The 25,733-nt window shown below is 43.5% G+C and overlaps 1 protein-coding gene across 3 annotated transcripts in view; it reads left to right on the top strand.

Moving 5' to 3' along the window:
• IRF2 (interferon regulatory factor 2) overlaps positions 1-25,733 on the top strand; it is a 71,350-nt gene that overhangs the window by 21,667 nt on the left and 23,950 nt on the right. For 2 of the 3 annotated variants that reach the window (XM_006263872.4, XM_006263873.4), the window contains exons 2-5: positions 9,348-9,440; positions 21,899-21,998; positions 22,604-22,780; positions 25,303-25,349. In XM_006263872.4, coding sequence (XP_006263934.1) covers positions 9,354-9,440; positions 21,899-21,998; positions 22,604-22,780; positions 25,303-25,349 — 411 coding nt within the window. In that variant the 5' untranslated portion in view covers positions 9,348-9,353. Of the gene's footprint in view, positions 1-8,408; positions 8,773-9,347; positions 9,441-21,898; positions 21,999-22,603; positions 22,781-25,302; positions 25,350-25,733 lie in introns of those variants that run through there. The other variant, XM_019481339.2, reaches the window with a different exon arrangement.

Consider the following 25,733-nt stretch of genomic DNA (forward strand, 5'->3'; position numbering starts at 1 on the left):
GCCTGCTTTTTTGATAGGGTTACCATATTTCCAGGTCCAAAAACGAGGACACCTGTCACCTGTTGGGGGGGGGGGGGGCAGTGACATGCCAGTGCCCTGCCCCTGCACATTCTATTGCTTCTCACTGACAATGCACACCCCCGCCAGCCCTACTGCTGCCCCTCACTCCAGACCCACTGACCCCAGCCCTGTGAGTGCACCTCACTCCCAAACCACAGTACCCTACCCCCCACCCCTTGCTGGTGCCCCTTACTCCCCACCTGCAGTCCCCTGGTGCTGCCAGTGCCCTGCACACCCAACTCACAGTTGCCCGTCCCATCCCGTCCCCTGTGCCCCTCGCTCTTGATCTGCAGCCCCTGTCCCCCTCCCAACCTGGCAGTGTCCCTCACTGTCTACCTGCAGCCCCTGCCCCCCTGCTGGTGCCCCTCACTCCTGACCTGCAGCCCCCTGCCCTGCCCCCCAGCCCCGCTGGTGCCCCTCACTCCTGATCTGCAGACCCCTGCCCCCCCCAACCCTCATGCCCAAACAGCTCCCGCATTGTGTGTGTGCCTATGCTCTTTCTGTCTCCCTCTCTCCCATGCACCTCTCTCTCTTTCTCTTTGTTTCTGTCTGTCTGTGGGGAGTATGTGACCCCCAACAGCCAATCACCTTGCCTGCTGCTCCCAGCCCCAAGCAGCCAGTCTGTCCGGGAAAACCCAGAGGGATGGATGGTAACCCCAGGATTTGAGAGCGCTGCATGTTAAACATTTCCAGTTCTAGTTGCCATCTTAGGGATGTTCAAGACAAGCTAGAACTATCACTGGTCTCCCCTCTTGGCAGTATAGAATGGTGCCAAAAGACAAACCTGAAACTGTTTTTCTTGCACTTAACCTGAGCAAAGGTATTTAGACACTTAAAGACACAGGTGGGGCACTTGGTGTGGTAAACCAAAGTGCACAAGCATGCTGGGAACCCATCTGTCATTGCATATAAGCATTTTTCAGAATCCCACTAGGAGCCTGTCTACATCTTTAGGTGTTCGTGTCCATTTGTAAATCTAAACCCTATATTTAGGGCTTGGAAAAAATGTAACTAAATGCTGCGTAGGAAAGGGGAGGTATTTGTGTGGGCGTTTAGTATTTTTCTAAAAAAGGAAAGTTCCTTTTTGCCCATTTACAGACTAAATAATAAAGGCTGGGGGAGGTGGGATGAGATGGGCAAGTTCTTTTACTGCAGCCTTCCTCAGTGTTACAGATGACTCAGGTTAGTTCCTGGTTTTCATTTGTTTGTTTTAAAGTAAAGCTGTTTCAGTCTGCCATGAGGCCAGCCTGGTGTTTAAAAAAGGGAGCTTTGCACTTCTGTGCTTTGCTTTACTTTACTGTAAGTTTTCAAAGTTCTTTGAAAGCTTTAATTACTTGAGTGGCAAAAAATGGGTACCCATTATTTATGGGTTGATTGGTTTTGGGGATTGTTTTTCTTTTCTTTTCTTTTTTTGGAGGGTTTTTTTGTTTTTGTTTTGTTGTTGGTTTTGTTGTTGGTTTTTTTTTTTGTGAATGTGCTCCCATCTAAAGTTTTGGGTACCAGTACAACCAAAAAATATGAGTCATCCTAGTAGGACTCCGAGACCAAACTGTACAACCCACTAAGCCCATTGTTTCAGAGTCTTGAAAAGAGAAGCAGCTTAACGTAAGAGCCAACAAATTCAGAATTTGATTTATGGAAGAAGGAAATTTCAGAGTTATAGGCTCTTTAAAAATGCCATGCCACCCTCCACTGCCTTTTGTTACCAATACAGTGACCTTTTAAAAGATGAGGATGTGTCCAGTGTTTTATATTTTCTTGGCTTCTGTCTGAGATATTCAACAAATACTCTAGCACGTATTAAATTCTAAATGCTAACAGAAGGCTTCCTGCTACCACGTGTACTTAGCTGTGCTGCACATCTTGTAAGTTTAAGATATATCTTTTAACAACATAAACAGAATTATATCAAGCTATACACTTAAAAAGAAAAAAAATTATAACATGTGATGACCAAGTTAACAGTACATAGAAACTTTTAACTTTTGCATTTCCTGATTTTGTTTACCATTTTAACTGTGCACAGTTGCCACAATACATTATTTTATTTTATCACTTTAACTGAGATAAGATAGTTCTGTGCTAACACTGTATTTTTGGTGTTGAGGAGTCGTTCATTTGCAGCCGTCAAAGAAACCACAACATTTTACCACAGTAGCTTGTGGTCATTGCTCTCCTGCAGAGAAAGAAGCATCTAGAGTTATTTCTGAAAATGTTAAGCTCCATTTTTCTATAGAAAAAATGCATTTTGAACATTGGTTCTGAGGAGCAAACACTAGGGTCAAAAGTTTGATTAACAGAGGTTTACATTAACAATGGATGTTCTTACTCTTGTATGGAAATGTATCCCAAGAACACCCACACTCCCAACTGGACATTTTTAAGAAGGGGTATTTTTTGTTTTGCTTTCTGATAAATATGTCTTAAAGTAACTCTGCTTGTTAATCACTTTTGTGCGAATAAGTGGCATAAAAAGGAAGCAAGAGGGTCAAAGTGCAAAATACATCCAAGGCATGTATACAAATGGGAGAAGTATGGGGAATAAACAAGATGAGATGGAAGCTACAGCCAGTGAAAAGAACTATGAACTATGATATGATTGGTATCACAAAGACCTAGTGGGATGGCTCTTATGACTGCAATGTGAATGTTGAGGGTTACACTGTTTCAGAAGGACTGGATTGGGAGAAAAGACAGGGGTGCTGCTTTGTGTATCAGAAACACATATACATGTTCCCTAGTTCAGGAGGAAGAAAACAAAGCAGAATGCATTTGGGTGACGATGTAAGGTGAAAGACTTGGCACTGATATAACGGTGGGGATTTATTATAGGCCACCTAATTAGGAGGAGGAGGTAGATGAGGCACTGTTCGAGTAGGTGACAAATCTATCCAAAAGCTGTGGGATGGTACTGATGGGAGACTTCAGTTTACCTGACCAACAGGGAGGAACTGGTGGAAGATGTGAAGGTGATGGGCAACTTGGGAGGAAGGGATCACGATACGTTAGAATTTCAGATTCTGACAAGGAAAGCATGAGGTCAGCAAAATTAGGATGCTACATTTAGAAAAGGTGGATTTCATCCAACTCAAGTAGCTAATAGGCATGGTGTCCTGGGAGGATAGATTGAAGGATAAAGGTGCCCAGGAGGGCTGGAAGCTTCTAAGGGACACAGCATTGGAAGCCCAACAAGAAACTGTCCTGGTACCATAGAAGCACAAGAATGGTATGAGACCAGTGTGGCTGCAGAAGGAACTTCTGAAATGCCTCAAATGCAAAAGAAAACCATACAGGCAATAGAATAATAGGCTTGTCACCAAGGATACATAGCAGGTAATAGCAAGAACCTGCAGTGACAAAATTAGGAAGGCAAAGATGAAGAAAAAGCTGCCCCTGGCAAAGGAATAGGAGAGGTTCTACAAGTATGTTGGCTAGAACAGAAGGACTGAGGAAGCTGTGGGTCCTCTGTTAATAAGCCAGGGAGAACTCTTACCTGAGGATGTAAAGAAGATGGAGCTACTCAACAGCCACTTTGCCTCAGTCTTCACAAAAAAATTAAGCTGCCAAACGTGTAATAGGAATTATCTGGATAAGGAAGGGGGCCAGCTGAGGGAGGAGATAACAAAAGAGATGGTCAGAGAGCTTTTGTTGGGTCTGAATGAACTAAAGGCAGCAGAGCCAAAGATCTTGGAGCCATTGGCAATGATCTTCATGAAGTCATGGAAGGTGGGTTAGGTACCAGAGTATTGGAAAAGGGCCAGTGTAGTGCCCCTAGGCGTGGCTGCGTGGAGTTTTGGGGTGGCTATAGCCCCCCACTCTTCCCCAAGCCTCTTCCTAGTGCATCCCCTGCTGGCAGGGTGGGTGCAGAACTGCTCCAGAGACCTTCTTGCAGCAGTGACACTGTGGTCAAGAACCAGGGCAGAGCAGTGATCTGCAGCTTGCATGCCCCAGGCAGGGGCATGCAGGCTGTAGATCACAGCTCTGCCCCATTTCTGGACCACACTGTCACTGCTGCAAGATCCCACCTGGGCTCTGAAGCAGCTGTGTACCCTACTAGCATTGCTGGGGCCAGTCTGCACAGAAACCCTGGACTCACGCTATCACAGCGTGGCTGCTGCTGGCGTCTTCATGAAAATTGGCCCAGCCATATGAGCAGGGGCTGCTGGGAAATAAGGGTCTGGCCACTGGCCAGATCTGCCATTTTGCCCACCCTTGAGTTAGTTAGCTTCACATCAATACCTGGGAGGTTACTGGAGCACATCCTAAGGAAAGCCATTTGCAAACATCTTGAGGAGGAAAGGCTGATTGCAAGCAGCTAGCATGGATTAATGAAAATCAAATCTGATCTCCTTTGACAAAGTAAATGTTTGGGTGGATATAGTGTATCTGGACTTCAGAGCTTTTGGCAAGGTCCCACATGACCTTCTTGTAAACAAATTGGAAAAATGCGAGCTGGATAAAACTACTACAAGGTGGATATATAACTGGCTCAATAAAGAGTAATTATTAATGGGTCCATATCAGAATGGCAGGAGGTTTTGAGTGGAGTCCCCATAGGGGCCTGTCTTGAGCCCAGGGCTGTTCAATGTGTTTATTAATAATTTGGATGCTGGCATAGAAAGCTTCTTGAGCAAGTTTGCAGATGACATGAAACTGGGAAGGATTGTGAACATGTCGGAAGATGCAAGTGCAATTCGAAAGGATCATATTGGAAAGTTGGGCTAGAGCTAACAGGATGAAGCTCAATGTGCACAAATGCAAGGTGTGCTACACCTCAAGAGGAATAATCAAAAACACAAATACAAAATGGGGGATACCTGGCCGGATAGCAGCTCTATGGAAAAGGATCTAGGAGTCTTGGTGAATCACAGACTCGATATGAGTCTGCAGTGTGATGCAGTGGCACAAAAGGCAAATACGGTTTTGGGCTGCAGTGGTAGAAGCATTAGGTGCCAGACACGGGATGATAGTGCCTCTCTACTTGGCACTAGTTAGGCCTCATCTGGAGTACTGTGTGTAGTTCTAGGCTCCATATTTTAAAAAGGACATGGAGAAGTTAAAGAGGGTCCAGAGGCAGGCAACAATGATGATCAAAGGTTTGAAGGGCAAGTCATTCAATGAGAGACTGAAGGACCTGTCATGTTCAGCTTGCAGAAAAGGCGCTTAAGAGGGGACGTGATAGCAATCTTCAAATACTTGAAAGGCTGCCATAAAGAAGAGGGAAAGCACCTTTTCTCTCTTGCTTCAGAGAGGACATGAACCAATGGCTTGAAGTTGCAGCAAAGTAAATTTTAAATTGGAAATATCTGGAAAAATGTCTTCACTATTAGAATAGTGAGGCATTAGAATAGACTGCCTAGGGAAGTTATGGACTCTTCATTACTGGAGGAGTTGAAGAAGAGGTGGGATAGCTACTGCTCCAGGATGATCTAGGTGTAGCTATGCCTATTTACTACAATGGGTATTTCCTATGCTTCTGGGCTTCACTGGTTGCTCCCACACAACCCCCTCCTTTTTTCTGCTATATGTGTCAGGGTATTTTGAAGCCTCCCTAGAGGTTAAGTCTGGGGACTTCAACTGGTGTATGTTGATTTTCCTGTTAGGAGCAAAACCAGAGGTTCCTGGTTAACAGGTCTTGCCCCTCTGCTCAGGGTCAGACCAATCGCCATATTTGGGGTCAGGAAAGAATTTTACTACAATGTCAGATTGGTATGGACTGTGGGGTTTTTGCCTTCCTCTGTAGTGGGGAGTATGGCCCACTACCTGGGATCTCTTGAGCGTATATTGACAACAGTTTATAGAAGCAGGACATTGGCTGCTGTATTTCCCCTGCTTTACCTGTGACAGGTTAGGGTTTAGGTCTATGTTGTGTTAGGGTTGAGGATAACCGTATGCAGAGTTTAGATCGGGTTGAGGGATGGGAGGGAATTATATCGGGCAGGGGGCCGCTTACTGAGTTTTGGCAAGCCATTGAGGGCCTCATGACAGGCAGCCAGGGGCAGATAAATATAAATTTTCTAAATTTTTAGGGTTTCCATGAGCCGGATAGAATGGTCTGGTGGGCCACATCTGGCCCACAGGCTGCATTTTGCCCACCCTTGGTTTAGATTATGGTTGTATGGGATGGTTTGGGATAGGGGTGATTCTGCCTCAGACAGGGGGTTGGACTAGATGACCACTGGAAGTCCCTTCCAGCCCTACTTCTTTGACTCTATGATTAGTCTAATTTCTGTGGACTTTCTGTGCTGTCAGTGGCAGGCACCAGTTCTCCACTAGAAGGCCATTACTTTGGAGAAGAGGAAAGAAGCATTGAAGCACCTAGAGAAAGCAGTAGAGCAGACAACTGGGGATATTCCTCTTGAGTGAGGGAAAAGTGAGAGAGCCAGAACTCTTGTTTTTCATGGCAAACAAGACTATCTCTTCTTCTGCACTGGTGGTGTTAAGCAGCTTTTCTGGCCTGTGCTCTGAAAAGGAATTAACAGTGCTTCCTAATGACAGCAAATTCTTCTTCCAGCTCAGAGCATCCCCAAGTGCAGTTTGCTGCTGCTGCTTTACAGATCTGTTCTTCCTCTTTGCCTCTTGGGTGATTAGTCTAAGAAAAGTAGGTCTGACATTTTGTCTTGATTCTTTGGGTTTATAAGGAAATGCATACAGTACGTCCCAATGGTAAGTGTGAGTGCTCAAGCTTTGAACGTTGATTGTGCTGGAGGGCTGCACCAAATGTATATACATATTTGAGTACAGTGGTATAAAGCAGTGATACCTAACCTTTTTCCCTGGTGGACCAGGAAGGCAGTGCCTAGTCCATCCATTGGCTGGATCTGACTGATGCCCTAATATGAGTTCTTAGACAGGTGCGGCAGGACCCCATCTGGCCACATGGAAGGACTTGGGGGCCAGCCTGGCCCTGATTCAGCCCTGCAGTGGGAAAGGAGTGTGGTCTGGCCTAAGTTCAGCTGTGGGGGAGGAGCATGGTCTGGCGCCAATCCAGCTGTGTGCGGGGGTAGAGATAGTGGCCGGGCCCCAATTCAGCCCCATAGGGGGAAGCAGGCATGGCCTGGCCCTGATCTGGCTGTGCTGGGGGAGGGGACCTGAGAATTTGACAGGGCGGGAGGCTGGAAGTATTAATGGCCACTGCTTCCTTGGTGCCAAATTTCCTGACTTCTGGGGAACCCCATGGCCAGATGCAGTAGTTCTGTGGGCCACATGGATCAGAGGTTGAGCACCCCGATAGAGGAAGGCACCCACCATTTTTATTGCTTGTCTCATATCTTCTGGGCCAGATGAAAGGAAATTACTTAGGGGGAGGGGTTAACTAGTAATAAAAATGTCTAGTTGCTCTGCTTTGGCTATATGCTGCAGTTGCAGGGAGATGGAGCCTTGCTGGGTAGAGCAGTGAGCCTGGAAGGGGGCTATTTTTGAGGATCTCCTTCATTGTGTCCTTTTAGTATATGCAAAACATGCCTTTGACACATTTCAGAGAGATTTCATTTAGGCTTCACTCCAAACACATATATAATTTCTCTCACACAATATTCAGTGCATCTGCCCTGAGTCGAGTTTAAGATATACTGAGAACTGTGCAGTGTTCCCTTGATGTTCTTCATGGACATCACATACATATTGTTACTGTGGGGCAGACTTAGCCTGCTTTGCTATGACTCATACAACAGTTTTGGTGGCTGGTCTGACATGAAGGCTGAGACTTTGCATGTGAATTCAGCTATTGTCAGTTTCTAGAGTTTTGGTTATTTTATTCATAGCTGAACTGAATCTGAAAAGTGGCTAAGTACTCACAGCCGTTTCTAGGTTTTTTTAGAATTTCTAACTAACTGCGAAGAAAGCCGAAGGTTGAAATTTTTTTGGCCTGCTCTGCACAGCAATAAGTAAACTGATAATATGTTTGCTAAGAGATTAGTGTGAATATGCTTGTTTTACGTTTGTAGTTCCATTCTCTAAGCATATCAAAGGGACTTATTGTGCTCTCAGGTTTTGAACACAATTCCCCATCAGTTTCAGGAAATCTATCTCCTTTGGGCAGTGAGAGGAAACCTTGAACATTTTTCTTCCTCTTGCACTGGGTGTGGAGTTCTTAATTGTTAGGCTGCTTGATATTAGTAATCCCACAGGAAAAAGAACAAACCAATTTAATGTCAGTGGTGTCTACTTTAAAAAGTATACCAGGCCACACATTTGGAAGTGTGAGGAAGATCAAATATTGTATGTTTTAAGAATAGTGGAACCCGAGATTATGTAGAAAGAAAAGGGGAATATGTAGGATGGCAAAATGGAAAAAAAAAAAAAAAAAAAAAGCAAGTCAAAATCCCTGAGTATGAGAGTAAGTGATTGCAGCTCCCTAACAACGGGTTTAGTGTGACTCTAATCTGTAATCTCCTAGATAACATGATTATTGGCACCTTCAAAGATGCCTAAAATTGGTTAATATTTCTAAAGCTTTATGTAGCAAGTTGAAGACTTTGCCCTTTGATGTCAATAATTTACAGGTATATGCAATAAAATTACATCAGTGTTACTTTGCAAAAGAAGTGGAATTGGGTCTGAACTGAGTGACACTTCATACTGAGAAGCAGCTGAGAGGCTTGGCAAGCGTTGGTCTTTCTTTGGTATTAAATTGTAAAATTGTAGTTAAAAGATCAAAAATTAGATGGCTGAAAGAGCTGGCAATGGAGTCTGGAAAGACTTGCCACCCAGGTAGTTAAATTTGTTATTGGATGGCTGTTCTGTGAATTACTGTAATGTAAAATGTGTTGGTAATCTCAGTCAGGTCTGTACTTACAGAAACAGCTGCACCCAAGGAGGCTGAGGCCACACACAAAAAAAAGTTGCTTACAATTCTTTATAGTGGCAGAAAGAACAGTCTGATGTTCCCACAGTCATATTAAAAAAACCCAACTTCTTAAATTTATTTTGTTCAAGGTATTTCTCGTACCTGTTCTGGCAAAAGAACTTTTGCTACTGTAAACTCTGTCACCATAAGATAGTTTGCAGGTGCAGCTGTATTAGGCACTCTTCTCTAGTGCAGTCTGAATTGTTGTTTCAGTCTTAGAGGTGGCCCCGCTACCAAGTCAGAGTTGAGACAAGGGACAGTTTGCAGCTGTCGCTGCCTATGCTGAACCTGTTGAGTGGGTAGGTCTCGGGGGTGGTCATTTTGATGTTTCTTATAAGCACTATGTTCCCAAATTTTTCATTTAGTTTTATCTTGTTTTGATAAGACAAAAATCTTCATTTTTTTTAATGTTGTCCCTTGTTTTGTTCTTCTAATGCAGGTAACCATGCCTGTGGAAAGAATGCGGATGCGCCCCTGGCTGGAGGAGCAAATAAATTCTAACACAATACCAGGGCTAAAATGGCTAAATAAGGTAATGTGTGTGCATGTTTGTTAAACAACTACTTTACAACAGAATCTGAGACTTGGTGGAATAAATCTGATTCTTGCAGCTTCCACTGAAGCAAAGAAACGAGGGCGGGCAAAGCCGAACTGCTCTTGCTCAACCTGTTCTTCTAGCTCTGTGTTCAGGAGTTGAGGTGCAATTTTTGCTTGTTAAGCCAGTGGCTCTTTTTAAAGCATTTTCTCCCATTGCTCTTTTTCTGAGAGCAGGTGGTATGGAAATCTCTGCTTTAAACTAGGAACAGAGTGATAAGCCAAACAGTTGCAGTGAGACTGGAAGAGAATGCTGCGGCTCAGAAGAGCAGTCTCCTCTGCATTAGCCACTAGGCCTGCGTGAATAGGCAAGTATTTGATTCAGATTCGGAGGACAGTGATTCAGTTTGGAGATTCGGATCGCTGTCCCAAATCAGTTCAGCTGAATTGGCTTCGGAAGATTTGGCGATGATTCAGAGAGATTTGGTGATTCAGATCTTCCAGGGAGAGGCAGGCACAGCCAGGTGGCTCCTCTGTCTGTGCCTGCCTCTCCCCAAGTGGTGGGAGCCTTGGGAGAAGCTTCCATCACCCAGCCAGCTCCAGCCTAGTCCTGGCACTTAAAAAAAACAAACAAACAAAAAACCCCCCGCACTCACCAGCTGCAGCAGTGGGGATCAGGGCCTCTGGGTGCTTGGGGGCAGCAGGGATTGCTCCCCCTGCCTGACACCCACGCAGCAGCTGCCCTATGGCACGGGTCTAGCATGGCTTGGCAGGGAGTCATGCACTGCATGGGAGCTGGGGCTGAGTGCTGCTGGGCTGCGGGTGACTGCTAGAGCCACACCAGCTCCTGGACAGCGCATGGTGTTCTGCCGTGTTATGCTGCACCCACACCATGAGCTGCTGAGAGGGTGTCAGGGTGTGGAGGCTGCTGAGAGGGTGTCAGGTGTGGAGGCTGATAACTGCTGCCCCACACTGTCCTGTGCTCTGCAGGGGGTCTGCCACGAGCCCCCAATCGCCAGTGCTGGTAAGTGCCGGGCTTTTTTTTTTTTTTTTTTTTTTTAAGTGCCCAAGGCTGGGGCCAGACACAGCAGCCATGGGGGCTTCTCCCACAGCTCCTCTGGTTGTGCCTGTCTTTGCCCTGGCATGGGGAGCCTTGGGGGCTATGCCCTCCTGCCGCTTGCCCAGCCAGCATGGGCAGGTGTGGGGGACGCGATGCAGGCGTGGCTTGCTCCAGGTGGCAGCAAGGCATAGCCCCCATTCTCAGCGCTGCTGCACCTGTATCAGCACTGGTAGCAGGGGCTATGCCCTGCTGCTGCTTGCTCCCTTCCTCCTGGGCCAACCTCACCCTCATCCTGCCCCCCATCTCCCCGCTTCAGCTGGGCAAGCAGCAGCAGGGCAGAGCCCCTGTTCCCAGTGATGCCCCACCTGCATCCCGCACAAACCGCCCCTCTCCCTGAGTAATGCACCCCCCCGCCCCGGCTGGGCAGCTTGTCTCAGCCCCAGTCCCAATCCCTCTGTCCCCCAGCCCCAACAGACTTAGGCAGCTGTCAGCTTCTTGTTTAATCTATGGCTGAATCTCCAAATCGGCCAAATCTTTTTCCAAAGCTTTTCTGAATCCAGTTCAGATGCTTCAAATCAATTCAGAGCCTTTACTTGGTCTCCCAATTTGATTCGGATTTGGAGATTCGGTCCCCGAATCAGGCCGAGTCTCCTCCGAATTGAATTAGCCACTGATGCTTCTCACAGTCCTATTAGCCACTAAGCTGATATATGTACTGGTACTTACTGCTCCCCACTTGGTGCTCAAATACTTACTTGAATTCATTGCTTCAGGGAGCATTGCAGAACCTAGAAGGATAATGAATATCTTCCCATACAAGGCCCAACCCAGCATTCCTTACTTATTTGGGACTCTCAGCAGGAGAGATTGTAGATGCAGGCTCCAGAATGTCAGAGCAAATTATTTTTATTAAGGCATCGTTTTATTAAGACAATTACAAAAAATTCAAAATACATTTGAAATTAAACCCCCCACAGTTACACCACGTGGGCTCTTTAAACTGTTATAATTAATTCCCTGCTTCAAAAAGCACAAAATAGGTTCCCCCCAACAACAAAATACTATTGCATCATTTAAGTGTATGGTTAAGATCAACTATATATTCTGATTGCATAGGAATATAGGATTTGTTGTTGTAGATCAGACACTGGTCCCTTTAGTCTGGTATACTACGTCTACTAATGAATGATGCTCATGTGATCATGTTATGAGTTAATATATGCTAATTAACTTATATGTTTTGAAACTTGGCTTGCATAGGTCGAAGTGCTAGTAGTTATGAAATTACATGGTATAATTTTTTTTTCCTAAGTAGTGAATCCCATCAGGTAAAATAAATATTTTATCTATTCCCAAATTGGTTGCTCTGTAATTTTTAGTGGGCACTGGTAATAGGCCTAGGCAAGAGGAACAGTCAGTTTTGTCCCTTTGTAATTTAAATTCTACATTCTGGTCTTCTACTTTGGTGTCATTGAGCGCGTCTACACAAGACATTTACTGAAGATCTGCCTAATTAGCTGCACAGTGAATGTTTCAGCATCTACATGTGTGGCCCTGTTAGGCTGTGGTAAACAAATGCATTCTGCGGCAGATTTAGCATTTGTAAATACAAGTAATATCCTGCTGCAGATTTTTTTTTTCATGTGCAGCAACACATTTGTAGCTGGTGACGCATTTGGCTGGTGCTCAAGGGTGCTTCAGTGCAGGGGCTGCCTGCTGGCTAGCCCCTCCGCAGCACGCTGAGCTTGGGAGGAGCAGCTCTGGGCTGGCAGGCTGACTCCCAGGGCTCCTCTGCCAGCCACAGCTGCTATGACTCAGCTCAACGTGCTGTGGTCCCGGGTGAACGTTCAAGCGGTGCGCCTGGGAGCAATAAACTCAGGAAATAAGGGTTGGAGTTTATTGCTTCTCGTTAATTGCACGTGTAGATGTGCCCAGTACTTATGTAATTTTTTTTATACTTGAGAGAAAGTGTCCATGTCTGGACATTTTTGTTTTCCTACAAATCTTTCTTAAAAGGAGGCAGTGCCTATAGGACATGATACTCTAGATGTAGGCATTTCATTGTTCAAGTACAGTGCTGTAGCAGTTTTTTCTTCTCCGTGGTTGCATGCTTCTCTCTCTCTCTCTCTCTCTCTTTTCTTAATACTCCCCAAAAACACATTTCTTCCTTTTTGCTCTGCATTTGGAAGACTTCACCATCCAGCTAATTGAGGGGTGTCAAACTCAATATGCTCCCTGGGCTGGATGTACAAGTAGCAGCTGCGGTAGGTAGAGGTGCACCAATGTATCAGTCTGATATTGGATTGGCACCAGTATAAAGAAAATTGATCGTATCGGAAATCGGCCCGATGTGGCCTATAATTTGGCCGATAAATGCCTGTGCGTATGCGCAGCCGCAGCACATCACGTAGGCAGTGAGGAGCACAGCCCGGCAGCTGGGAGAGCTGTGTGCAGCTGGTAAGTCTGGTGTGGTGGAAGGGGAGGGGGGAGGGAAGGGGTGTGGGGGCCCCCGCGATGAGGGAGGAGTGGGGCTGAGGCTGGGGCTGGGATGGGGGCTAGGGCAAGTGCTGCCCAGCCAGGGTAGGGAGGGCGTGGGATGGAGCTGTGGCTTGTCCAGGGGGGCATTAGAGAGGAGGGGGGAGGTGCAACTTCCACCACTGCGCACTATTCATCTGGGAGCTGCTAGTCTGACACTTGCCCTCTCGTCCAGTGGCTCCCAGAGGACACGTGGGGGAAGGGGAGGGGGGAACATGTGCCCCTGGATTTGCGCAGGGTGGGGCAGGCTGGGGCTGGGACTGCACAGAGCTATTCCCTTCCTGCCCTGCCCTGCGCAGATCTGCGGGCACACGCCTACTTCCCCTCCCCCATGCCCTCCTGGCGGTGGGAGCCACCAGATGAGTGGCCGAGTGCTGGGCCACTGGCTCTCAGACTAGCAGCATGCAGCGGCAGGAGCTGCCTCCACCCTTTTCCCCATGCCCCTTGGATGAGCCACGGCTCCATCCCACACCTGCCTTGCCCTGCCCTGCCCCAGCCCCACTCCTCCCTTACCATGGGGGCCTTGATCTGTACCATGCCCTCTTCCCTCCCCTTCCACAGCACCAGACTTACCAGCTGCACAGAAATTGGATTGGTATCAGCCGATATGCCTCCTTAAAAATCGGCTATCAATGTTGGCCCCCAAAATCTCTATCGGTGCACCCCTAGTGATAGGAGTCTGAGCGTGGTGGTGCCAGTTGAATGGTGATGGTGACATGAGCTAGAGCAGGGCTCGGGTGGCTGTAAAGCGAGTGACGTCTATACCTGCACGTCCCTCCTTCATCCTCCCTGCTGCCAACAACCATGTCCATTGGGGCCGAAGGACCCTGAATTCTGCTGCAGGCTACACCCCACAAGCCTTGTCTCAAACTTCCGAAAGCCTTCCAGACTACTGTTGGGCCAGGTGGAACAATTCCGTGCACCACAGACAGACCTAGGCTAATTGGTTCCTATATGTGTTGGTCAGTATATTCTGTAGTTGAGAGTCCATCCCCACATCAGGGTAGACTGTAAGGCACACTATCAAATTGCTTTAATGCTAGCAACAATTCAGTATAGATCAAGATATTACGATTGATATCTGCCTTGGTGCAGATAATAAGCCGTTTGATCACAGTTTCTGAAAATAAACTGTTTGATCACAGTTTCTGTTGGTAAAGAATTCTTTGTCCCATGATAACTTGCTATACAACTGGGCATGTGTTTTCTTGGAAATAATGTATTTTGAATTTGAATCCTTTTCTAAAGCAGAGGGCCAGGATATGTGGTCTGTTCTGTTATGTAGCACTCTGATATTTCCCCAAAACTTCAAATACTTACAAAGTTTCATCTTTTAGAGTTAAATGGTCTACTTACCCCACCTCTTAAGTGTTTCTGTTTAAAACTGATTACTCTAACAATGAGTCATCAAACCAAAAACAGTTGCTATATTTAGTGTCAATCCCAACCATAAACGAGGCCATGCCTCATTTGGAATCTCCGATACAGTATCACGTGCACCCACAACTTTGTTTATACACAGACCAGCTGTGGAAGCTGAGGGGTTTAGGTTTTGGTTTTTTAACCATAGTTCTGCAAAGATGGTTTGCAGTAAGAAAAAATAAAGAAACTGGTCAAAATTAGCAGGATGTTTGCTATAATAATACCCAAGTTTTAAGGCTTATAAAATATACAGCCTAAAAAAGTTCAGTTTCTTGTGAATACTGTTAATTTTTTTTCTGCCCGATTTCAAACTAACATGACTAATAACTATCTTTCTCTTCTGTTGAGATAATAGGGGAGCCGGCCATGGAGCATAACTATCTGATATGGCAGAGCTAGGGGAAGGGCACTGGTCCCTCATGCAGTGGGAGAGGCATGGGACTGGGAGTGGTCTGAACATCTGGTATAGGAGGAGAGACCGGAAGTCTTGGCTCAGTGTGTGTATTGGGATATTACCACAAAGACAGATTTAGCTTATTTAGAACTTGCCCTTGTGCCCTCTATTTAAAAAAGTGCTGACCTCATGCTCAGTTATCTGTTTCTAGAGTTTTGTACCATGAAAGAGCAATAAGTCTTTAACATAATTTTGCTTTTCCAGCTTGTTGCGGAATTTTAAGCATTGGATTCCTCTTTTCCTTTGATGTTCCCTGTTGAACGGGATATTAACAATTCCTGTTATGCTGCTGTAGTTAGTTTATGATTCACATATTTGTTCTAAAGGTCACGGCAAGCCTTTCTCCCCAGTGAAACACAGAATCCTATGTAAGTGCCTGCATGACAGAAGACTGTATATATTACATGACTGAGCTGGGCTAATATTGCTCTAATCTTGAGTCTTGAAAAATTATTACCTCCTCTTTGGAAGAGTCACATAGGCTTTAAATAGAAAAGTATAAGCTTGCTGGGTTCTAAGTTAACTGCAGTCATCCAGGGTATCACTTTGGAAAGTTCAGTAAAAACCATGCTCAGCAGTTGTCAAAGCAGCAAGCAAGGTTAGGCTGTTGGAGTGAGTTAGTGGCATTGGTGATATGATACTATTATGTAAATTTGATATCCTGTTCCGCTATACTTGCAAAGAAGACGTAGCAGAAATACAAGGGTTCACAGTCTGGTGAGAAAATTGCTAGCTGCATGGATGCATTTGTGATTATCTTTTATTGGACCAGCTGAATAGTTGCTTAGTAGGGGTATGCGAAGCGGGGCGTATTCATTTCGGCTTCAGATTTGGCCTGAATCGGGGACAGTGATTCGATTCGTTGATTCGAATCACTGTCCCTGATTCGATTTGGCTGAATCCAAATCTGAAGATTCGATGCTGATTTGGAGAATCAGCAATTTGGCCATAGACACAGCTTTAAATGTTTTTTCTACATACCTCAAGGTACCAGCGTGGCTCATGAACGCTGCGATGGTGGGACAGATGGAGCACCCCCCCCCCCCCAAAACGTGTTCGGTGGTGACCCCAGAAGCAGACCAGAAGTACTTCTAGTCCACTTCCAGGTCTTCTGGGGAGTGCGTGGGGGACCTCCCTGCATCCCCCCAGTTCAGTGACTGGCTGCAGGGGTACCCCAGGTGCCCCCCCAGACCCAGGAGGCACCAGTTGCCAAGCCAGGAGGACGTGGGGGACCCCCCCCACGTGCTTCTGGTCCACTTCCAGGTCTGCTTCTGAGTGCACTGGGGAGCCCCCGCACTTCTGTGGGACACTCCATCTGCCCCAGCATCTCAGCATTCATGAGCTACCTGCTACCTAGAGGTATGTAGAAAAAACATTTAAAATTGTGTTTATGTTACTATCGCCAAATCTTTCCAAATCTCTTCAAATCCAAAGGAGGAAAGACTGAAACTGCCCAGAGAGTCAGTTGATAAAAAAGGCTCACTGTTGTATCTTAATATAGTAAACATAATGTGGGTGCTCCATTTATACTTTGAAACAATGCAAAAATCAGTGACTTCTCTTCCCTGTTGTTGATCCTGATGAAAAGAATTAAATGTGTCTTAGGATCCACTGACGTGGGTGACTCATTGCCCCTTTTCAAAGCAGTGGGGATGGAGGAGTGGTTCTCCAGCAAGAGAGAAGAGCTGGGCTGGGGGGCTGGGAAGCTGAATGGTTCTGATGTAGGATCAAGAGATGCAGGCATGACTAAGAAAAAGGCTTATCATTGGATGTGGGCGGTGGCAGTGGCAGAGCACGGGCCGCTACTACCTCAGTTCAAGCTCCCCCAACATGGGCTGTGGTGGTGACAGAGCCCCCCTGGGGACTGCTATTCTGACGTCTCTGTAGTGGTGCCTGGGCTGCTGCCTTGGTTACACCGGCTGTCCCTCCCTTTCTCCCCTCCTTTCCCCACCAGTTATGCTACTCTCGTAATAAAAATAGAAGCAACACATTCAAAATTGAAAAAAAAGATACACTCTCTCTCTCTCTTTCCCCCCCCCCCTTTCCATGGAGCTCATAACCACAAGATGTCCTTGTAGAGTAAGGTGATTAGAAGAATGAAAGAACGAATTAGACATTTTTAAGATTAATGAGAAAATTTGTAGCTATTTTACTAGTTAGGATTATTTTTCATTTTAACTGATATAAATCTTTCAGCTTCAGGACACAAACTGTTTGGAGTTAGGAAAAATTCCCCTGTAGGCAGATGGTTAGAAAATTGCTTATTGAAGGGCTTTTTGTCCCCAGAGATGTGAGTTTTCCGGAAAATTTTCCAGTGCCTTAAATAGAGCGGGATCTGATTTAGCATGTTTATTTGACTTATTTAGTAAACTAAACTCAAAAAGTACCCCCATGTTAATTTTATGTCCCAATAGCCACAAGTATTTGAACTGAAATATTTGATTAGGAAAAAAATAGAATACAGCACACTTAATGGTTTAAACTGGTTTAAATGTTATATTGAAACAAATTCTAAGCTTTATTTGGAAAGAAATTATTTTTATTGGAATACTTGTAAAAATGTAAAGACAATACACAGTAGCATGTACTTCCCTTACATTGTTTGTTTAAATTTAAGAAAAAAACATGAAGGCACTGAAAACTGTTGACAAACTAATTTTAGCGCACCCAAAGAACTGTGCGTGATATGCTGTCGTTGTCCACTCATCTACTTGAACAGAGTTTAACTCTCTTCCACTGAGGTCATTGCAGCACCTCTAGTTTCACTCTCACTATCTGTAGAATCACTTGCACTACTTATTAGTTCCATTTCAGAATCAGACTGAGGCAAATCTGATTTAGAGCTACTTGAACCACATTCTCTTTTGTTAAAGGATGGTTTTACCAATGAGTCTATGGGCAAGGGCAGCTTATCATCACACTGCATCTTCTTCACTAATTGTGCTTCTGACTGATTCTCCAGAAGCGAGAGATTTTGAGAAATAGAAACAAGCTTAGTGGTGCATTCATTTGCTAGTCTATTCCTCTTTTTTGCCTTGATTGAGCTGAAAGCTTTCCAGTTCTGTTCACAAGAAGCTGCTGTTGGTGGAATGCTTAGGATCCTTAGAGCAATCCTGGACAACAGGCGGGTGTTACAGTATCCCTTCCACCATGTGAGAGGAGACCATGTTTTCGGCTGCCCGCCAAATAATGTCTTTGCTCCAAAGTTTTTCTTTTGCATGGTACTTGGCAATGTTTGTTATCACAGCTGTTCCGTCGATGTTAGGGACAGTCTTAGCTACTTCCACAATTGTATTGAGAGCAGTAGATTATTCATCTTCTGATAAATGTTTGTCCTCAGTGTTGAGGATCCAAAAGGTTTGCTGCCAGATGAACTGGATGAGAGCAAAACTCAGATCTCTTAGTAAAACTCAAACCCAGAACACATCGTTGTCGAGAATCTGCTTCCGAGTGTTCACAGGAATAATCTGAGATACCGTGTCATCTATTGAAGCACATTGCAAACAGTTCTTTGTGCACAGCAGACTAGGTAAACACTTCGTAGCTGAACACCATCTAGTTTCTCCTGGCAGTAAAAGTGCACTTTCCTTTCCCCGGGGTGTACTTGGTAGCTGTGTTGGTCTGAGACAAAAAGACATACAAAAAACTAGAACTCTTGGTTCCAAAATGATTTCTTTCCTTTCCCTGCTTCTCTTTCTGTAATTTCTTCTAAGTCTGATTAGCAACATGATGATTGTTGAATACCTTCACAGTTGCTTTGCAGTTTACCAATATTGTCTTCATTGTATTCACACTTACTTTGTCCTTTGCCAGAAGATTCAACCCATGAGCAAGACAGCCAAATACTATTAAATGAGGATACTTTGCCTTTAATATTTTCCATGCAGCTTTCATGTTACTCACATTATCAGTTACAAGGGCTTGTACCCTAGAGGGACCTGCACTTCCAATCTCTTCACTCAGTAATTTGGCTATGTATTCACTTGTATGATGAGAAGATTCGGTAGCAATTGCTTTCAGGAATATTGGTTCAGGTGTTGCTAACATAATGTTCAATAAAGGATTTCCTTGTATATCAGTCCATCCACTTGACTTCAGACTCGGTGATTCTGCTTGACTAATCCTTTGAATAACCATTGTTTGAACTCTGTCTTTCTGTCTATCTAAGAGAGAATGTAATGAGCAATAACATGTCAGTAACTTATATGATGGGCGAATTAGTTTGTAATATTCCTTCCAGTATTGATTTTTCCGTTATGGAAAGAGGTGTACCACTTGCAAATATAGCTCAAGCTATCTCATCTGCTTTTTCTTGATCATCTTTTGACATTTTGTCCACAAAGCTTGATAAAAAGCTTGACTGTCTTGAAGAGCTACTCATGGTGGATCTCATATCTGGTGTCAGTGATCTTGAAAGTGAGGATCCTGCTGCTTCTTCCCCCAGACCTGGCAGCTCAACATTTTCATTTTCCATTTTTTGCAAATCTGCTATTTCACTTGAGCTACCAAGTTCACGCAACAAAAGGGGAAAAAGATTTTTATTTCAGCCTGTTCTAGTCTGGCCTCATCCATCAGAAGGAGAAGCAGCAGGAGCTTGCTTCCCCCCTCCCTGCCAGAAAGAGCACTCTGCTGCTCAACTTGCTGCTTGGTTGCAGAGCCACAGGGAAGTATAGTCTGGCCTCTGCCATCAGCCAGAGAGAGGACTAAGCTCGCTCTGCTGGGTTGAAATAGTTAACTATTTATCTAAACAAAAATTAATCAGTTTTAGTTTTGGTTTTATTTTCACTTGCAGTCTGAGATAAAAAAAGAATTTTAGCTTTGGTTTTGATTTGACCTGCACAGCCAATTAGGTGAATTCATAACTTGATTTTTGGTTTGGATTATTATGTGAGTGTAGTCACCCTCCTGTTTACAAATCAGTGAAACATATACATACTCTCTTACACACTTTCTAGGGATAATCACCTGAAAAACATTAATTACAACTTTCAAACTGCCAATCTTACCTAATATCGTGGGAAAATTTCCCACAGAAAAATAAAGCACTGGAAAATGTTCTGGAAAATTGGGGGGGGGAGGGGTCCCCCCAGCAGCCAATCCATGGACGGGGAGGGTGGGCAAAACCGGAAACACCAATGGTGAAATTGGAAGTGCCCCAGTGTACCCCTGGTTGACAACCCTGTTGTAGAATATTATACAGTGGAATTTGTCACCTGCATTTTTTCTTCTAAAATTAAAATTTTCATTCTACTGTAGAATGGGATAGGTTTGTTTGTGGGGGGGGTGAAGAGGAGGAGCTGCTCAATTTTAATAACATTTCTAGATTTTTATTAATTCTAATAGAATTTAGATTATCTAGAACCCAGTTTGTTTCCTACAATTGCTAAATGGCATAAGACTTTTCTGTTAGATGTGCTCAATGCCATTTCCTGTGTCTTTTAGGATCACACCTGACTAATGTTTTATTAATGAATCTAGAAAGTGCATAGTAAGTATTATGAAAAATAAAGAAGCGGGTAGTTATATATTTACACCAACCTGTAAAAATCCATTTGCTCATCTGGGACAAGTATTTTTTTTAACAGGCAAGAAATTCAAAATATTAATATTTTTGTTAGGATAAATATAGTCAAATGGATCTTATGTTTGGGCTGGTAAATTAACACAATGGATTTGAAAGGATGGTTCAGAGGTAAAAAGGATATTTTCCACTTGAAAACCAAGCTGGTCATACCAAGCAGGTGTTTTCATGCCTTATTTCATGTTTTGATTCCAGTATTGTTTTTGTCAATTTTATTCAGTAAGTTAACTTTCCCATGCTGCTTGACCAAATGTCCTTCTGGTACTTCTTTTAGCTTGGAGAGAGACTGACCCTAGTATGTGTTCTTAAAGAAGAGGTTAGTGGCAGCTCTGACATGGGATTGCTAAATCCTGTTTTTTTTATTTTTGATACACTTTATGAGATGTTGCTATATCCTGCTTTTCTGGGTTACTTTGCTTCCTACCAAGATGTTGAGGGTTAGAATGACCATAGAGGCATTAAGACCTGAAGTGCAAGAGGAATAAATGAAAGGAGGGTGCAAAGGAATAGAAAGTCAGGAGAATAGAGTAAAAAGTTGCAAAAAAGTGTTCTGAAAGGGGGATGCCATGTTAAACCTCTGTTTTTACTAAAGAACAGAAAAAATATAAAGGGGAGAATAGAAATAGGAGGGAATAATAAAGGGGAGTAAAAATTGAAGGGAAGAAGCAGAAGCTGGCATAAAAGGAAGAATCAGAAAAGAAAGTGTCACACAAAGATGAATGAAGAAGAAAAAACAAAACTTTACATTTATAGATCTGTTAGTCTAAGAGAGCGCACACAAGCAGTCTAGGAGGAGAGACAGAAGAGGAAAGACAATGGTGTTGAAGGAAGAGAAGAGCAAAACCCAGGAACTACGGAGTGAGTTAATTTTTAGATGACTTTGACTTCTGTTATGAAGGAGTCTTGTACACTTCACTTCCTTATTATGTCCTGTAAACTTACCCTACCCAGTTTTAAATGTCTTAATTTCTTATTGTGCTGGTATTTCACTGGCTGAATTTTTAGCCCCTCCCGTTAGTGTTACTCATATAAATATTTGTCTTTGTACTTGATTCGTAATCATAAAAAGAACAAATTCTGCACTGCCAAAAGAATACTCATAGGAATGTTTACAAATGTGCTGCAGCATGTTTTGTACGTGTTCATTTGCAAAGCTGCCTCATTTTTTTAAAGCCCATAAAGGGGTATCTGTGGTTTTAATATACTTAGGGCCACATCCTGCTCATGCTGACTCCGGTAAGTGCTTTGATGATGACAATAGTAACAAAAGGATTCTGCTGTAAGGGAGCAAATAAAGTAAAACATTTACAGATGCTGGAGCTGTAGGTGTGTGTGTTTGAAATGATCAGAAAAACAAAGAGGCAATCGGAGTTGCCATTTCTTGGTTTTTTTTTTCCTTTCCAGGAGAAGAAGATTTTTCAGATTCCCTGGATGCATGCTGCACGGCATGGGTGGGATGTTGAAAAAGATGCTCCTTTATTTAGAAACTGGGCAATTCACACAGGTACTGGAGCTCTCCTTTCTTATGGCCAGTCTTTGAATGTTTGTTTCTTCTTCCTTCCCAATTTTTGTTTCCTTTCATTTATTTGTTTTGACAAATGCAGTGAATGAATGTAAGGATCTGAGTCTGCAAAATGACTCTTGCAAGGTTCTTTCCAGCTTTGTTAAGGGGTTGTGTCTTGCTAGCATTGAAGGCAGCGATGAAACATCATTGACAAGTCTGGGTTCAAAATCAGTAGAATCAGAGACTATCCCACATCTTGCAGAATTGGGTCCTTTATGCCCTTAGGGATTTGAGCAGTGCATAATAATAGTAAATGCTGTGCAAGCTGTCTCACACTGGTGTAACATTGCATCTGACATGCAGTGTCCAGACTATTCTTGCCCTGGGTTTTTCTTGATTAGAAACAGTCAATCATATGTTCTAGAGATAAGCATGAGGATGAGATCACCAAATTCACTTTCTCTTGCAACTTGAACTATGGTTTGAGCTCCTATAACCAGTACCAAAAGGCTTGTACACTAACACTTAGCCCACAGTACTACTAGCTTTCTCCAAGATCTTATGACTTGTCAATATGTACTTAATTTTCTTTTCATGTTTGTTAGGAAAATTTCAACAAGGAGTTGATAAACCTGATCCAAAAACATGGAAGGCAAACTTCCGGTGTGCCATGAACTCTTTGCCTGACATAGAAGAAGTGAAAGACAAAAGTATAAAGAAAGGAAACAATGCCTTCAGGGTCTACAGGATGCTGCCTTTATCTGAAAGGCCTTCAAAAAAAGGTAGATGAAAAGGCCCAGGAACAAATAGTGTTGCCTCCCTGGCCATAATTTTGATGGTGGAGATTTCTACTCAGGATTCTGATACCTGCAAAATCTATCAGTTTTACTTTGGTTTCTGTAAAGTCAGTCCATATGATTTTCATAAATGTTCTTCCACGTTCATTTAACAGACAAATTTACTTCCTTTGAGAAAGAGAGAATACATAAGAGATGGTAGTTAAAAATCAGGGTCTGGCTGTCATTTTAACCCAGTTAAAGATGATAGAGCCATATTAGTTTATACCAGCTGAATCTCTGGACTGAAATATCTAGTCTAATTTTTGGAGCTATATAAATATAATAATATGTAATGATGTTTGCTTCCATCAGATCTTTTCCACTTTAAAGGGGAATAGCCTGTATATTTCCAACATTTTGCAATCATTTGTCTCTACCATCAATAATAAACAGCCCACATTTGTTCTTTTCATATTGTGAAGTTTTCAACTGTCTATCTTTGCTGACGTTGAGCCCTGGAATAGGTATACAGGTAATGCATAGGTGGGGAATCTGCCCTTGGCAACAAACACCTTTATCTTGTGTGGAAAAACTCTCCTGATGGGGCCCTAAATATAGGTGCTTTAAGAAGTACTGGTTCTGAGAACTGGGAATGGCATAGATAGTGATTCCTTTCCTACTCCCCTGTGGTCCTTTTTTTCCCAAAGCCTCCCATAGCCTAATCTCCACAAGGTATCCTCAGGATTGAAGAGAAGACAAAGATGCTACTAGCTTTCTTTAGATTTCCTGATAGAGCTCTGTCTGCTCATGTTATTCTTCATTTGTGGAAGGAAATTAGGGATATTTGTACATCTAAGTTAGGACAGCCCTTTTGTAGGGAAAGAGAAACTTTTCTCTATCACAAAATAGCCTAGTGTTTGGGGTACTCGCATGGGATATTGGAGACCTGTTTACATATCCCCACTTTGACTGATTTGACACAGGGAGATGAACCCATGCCTCCCACTGCACACGAAAATGCCCAAGTTACTAGATTCTTGCGTTCTCCAAGATCTAATGCCCAAGTTACTAGATTTTAGGGACAGGACATTCCATTTCTCCAGTTTGAAATTACTGCATTTTGTATAAAATAATCATTGGAGCCGGGGTTGGATTCTGCATTTCCCATTCCCAATATGAATGACTCTAGAGTCACTCTCTTTCACTTTCTCTCATTCCATGGTGCAATGAATACTTAATTGGAGCCACTTAAGTCTTTTTGTGTCTTTAGCTCATAGCATCTCGATGCTTCCAGATACCAGATAATCTACAGTGTCTAGACCTGGGGCTCCTCTGCAGTCAGTTTCCCTTTCCATACATCTCCTCCCAAACATTCCAGGTTTCCCACATGAGGCCTACACTGTTAGCTAACTATTGCATTACCCTTACAGATCCTGCTGCCCTCTCTTCCCTTCCCACCAACCAGAGATTCTCACATCCAGAAAACACCCTACCTAGTACTAGCATAGCAACATTTCTGTTTCTAGTATCTGCAGGCAAACACCGCATCTTGGTGGGAAGGCAAGGAGAAGCTCAAGGGAGCTGTAAGTGTAAGATGAATGTGACCGGAGGGGGATGTCAGGGAACTTGGCACATAGTCTGGGAAGGTCTATCAGACTAGAGACAACATATAATTTGTCTTAAAGCTCCTGGCTATCGCCTGTAGACACAGACATACTTCAGTGCATCAAGTTAGAGTCCATTCAAGTTTGGAAAAAAATCTGGTATAGCCATAAAAGCTAGAAACTAAATTTGTCTTTAGAATGAAAGCTGATATTTTGGAGCTCAGTGCTGTGGGGTAGATTCTGGGGCAGTTTTGTTGTCCTAATGACTGACCATGTACACTTTTAATTCTTTTAATTCTTACTGTAATTGTGCTAGGGAAGGGTGAAGTTCACAAAGTGCTAAGTTTTCCTTGGATTTTCAAAACAGATGTGACTTCACAAACCATTCTCACACTAACTGGAATCTATGTTTTCCCTCAAGTGTGATTAAATTTAAACAAGCATATGTTTCTAACCAAAGAGAACCTTGTGTTACATGTGACACACAGATGAACTATTCTGTTTCCCCCACCCAAGTTTAGAACGGATGAGAGGGTACGGTAGGGCATATGGCCTGTGTAGCTGACCTTTCTTTTATTTTTGTCATTAGGAGTGCTTTCTCCCTATACCACCTTGTTTTTTCAGAGTCCCTGTTTTCTGCCTGTCCTTGTTGTGTACCGTTTTTCACCCTGCTTTTATCCCCCATATGCTCCCCCCCATCATTGTTCTTTTTTTCTGTTTTTGGAAACATGAACCTAAAAATGTTCAATTAATGCATCAGTGCAGAAGTCGATGTGAAATTAAGCAAAATGAGTTCTGCCATCCCTGCTGAGTGCTGATATGTGAAGAACATCATGATGTTTTCTAGTTAGCAATTATTTGGGGGGAATTGTCCATTCATTCTACATTTGACTGAAATAAACCTTCCTTCCATTGCTCCAGGAAAAAAGACAAAGACTGAGAAGGACGATAAATTCAAACAAATTAAGGTAAGAGCTTGATGTTTGACAGCATACGAAACTGTAATGCATGAGAGTAATTATGTTATGCCTTTTTATGTTCACTCTGTAATAATATCAGTACATTCAGTTCCTTTGCTTTGCTTGTGGTTTCACCGAATTACGCAGCTAGCATGACAAACACTGCATTTTTTAGTGTGGAGCCTGTTACAATTGTGACTGCTGTCATCATAGCTGACACAACCATCATATTGCAATAACTGGATATTGGGAAACTTGACATCCTGTAGATATATATAGCAAGTGTTAGTTTGCATTACTAGAAATAAAATAATTATGTAGGGATTGATCTTGGAAAACAGGAATGCTTCAACTAATTACTTTGTGATGCTTGTAGCGGAAATTGGTCTGCAT

This window comes from Alligator mississippiensis, chromosome 2 (genome assembly GCF_030867095.1).
Source record: "Alligator mississippiensis isolate rAllMis1 chromosome 2, rAllMis1, whole genome shotgun sequence".
NCBI classification, from domain to species: domain Eukaryota; kingdom Metazoa; phylum Chordata; order Crocodylia; family Alligatoridae; genus Alligator; species Alligator mississippiensis.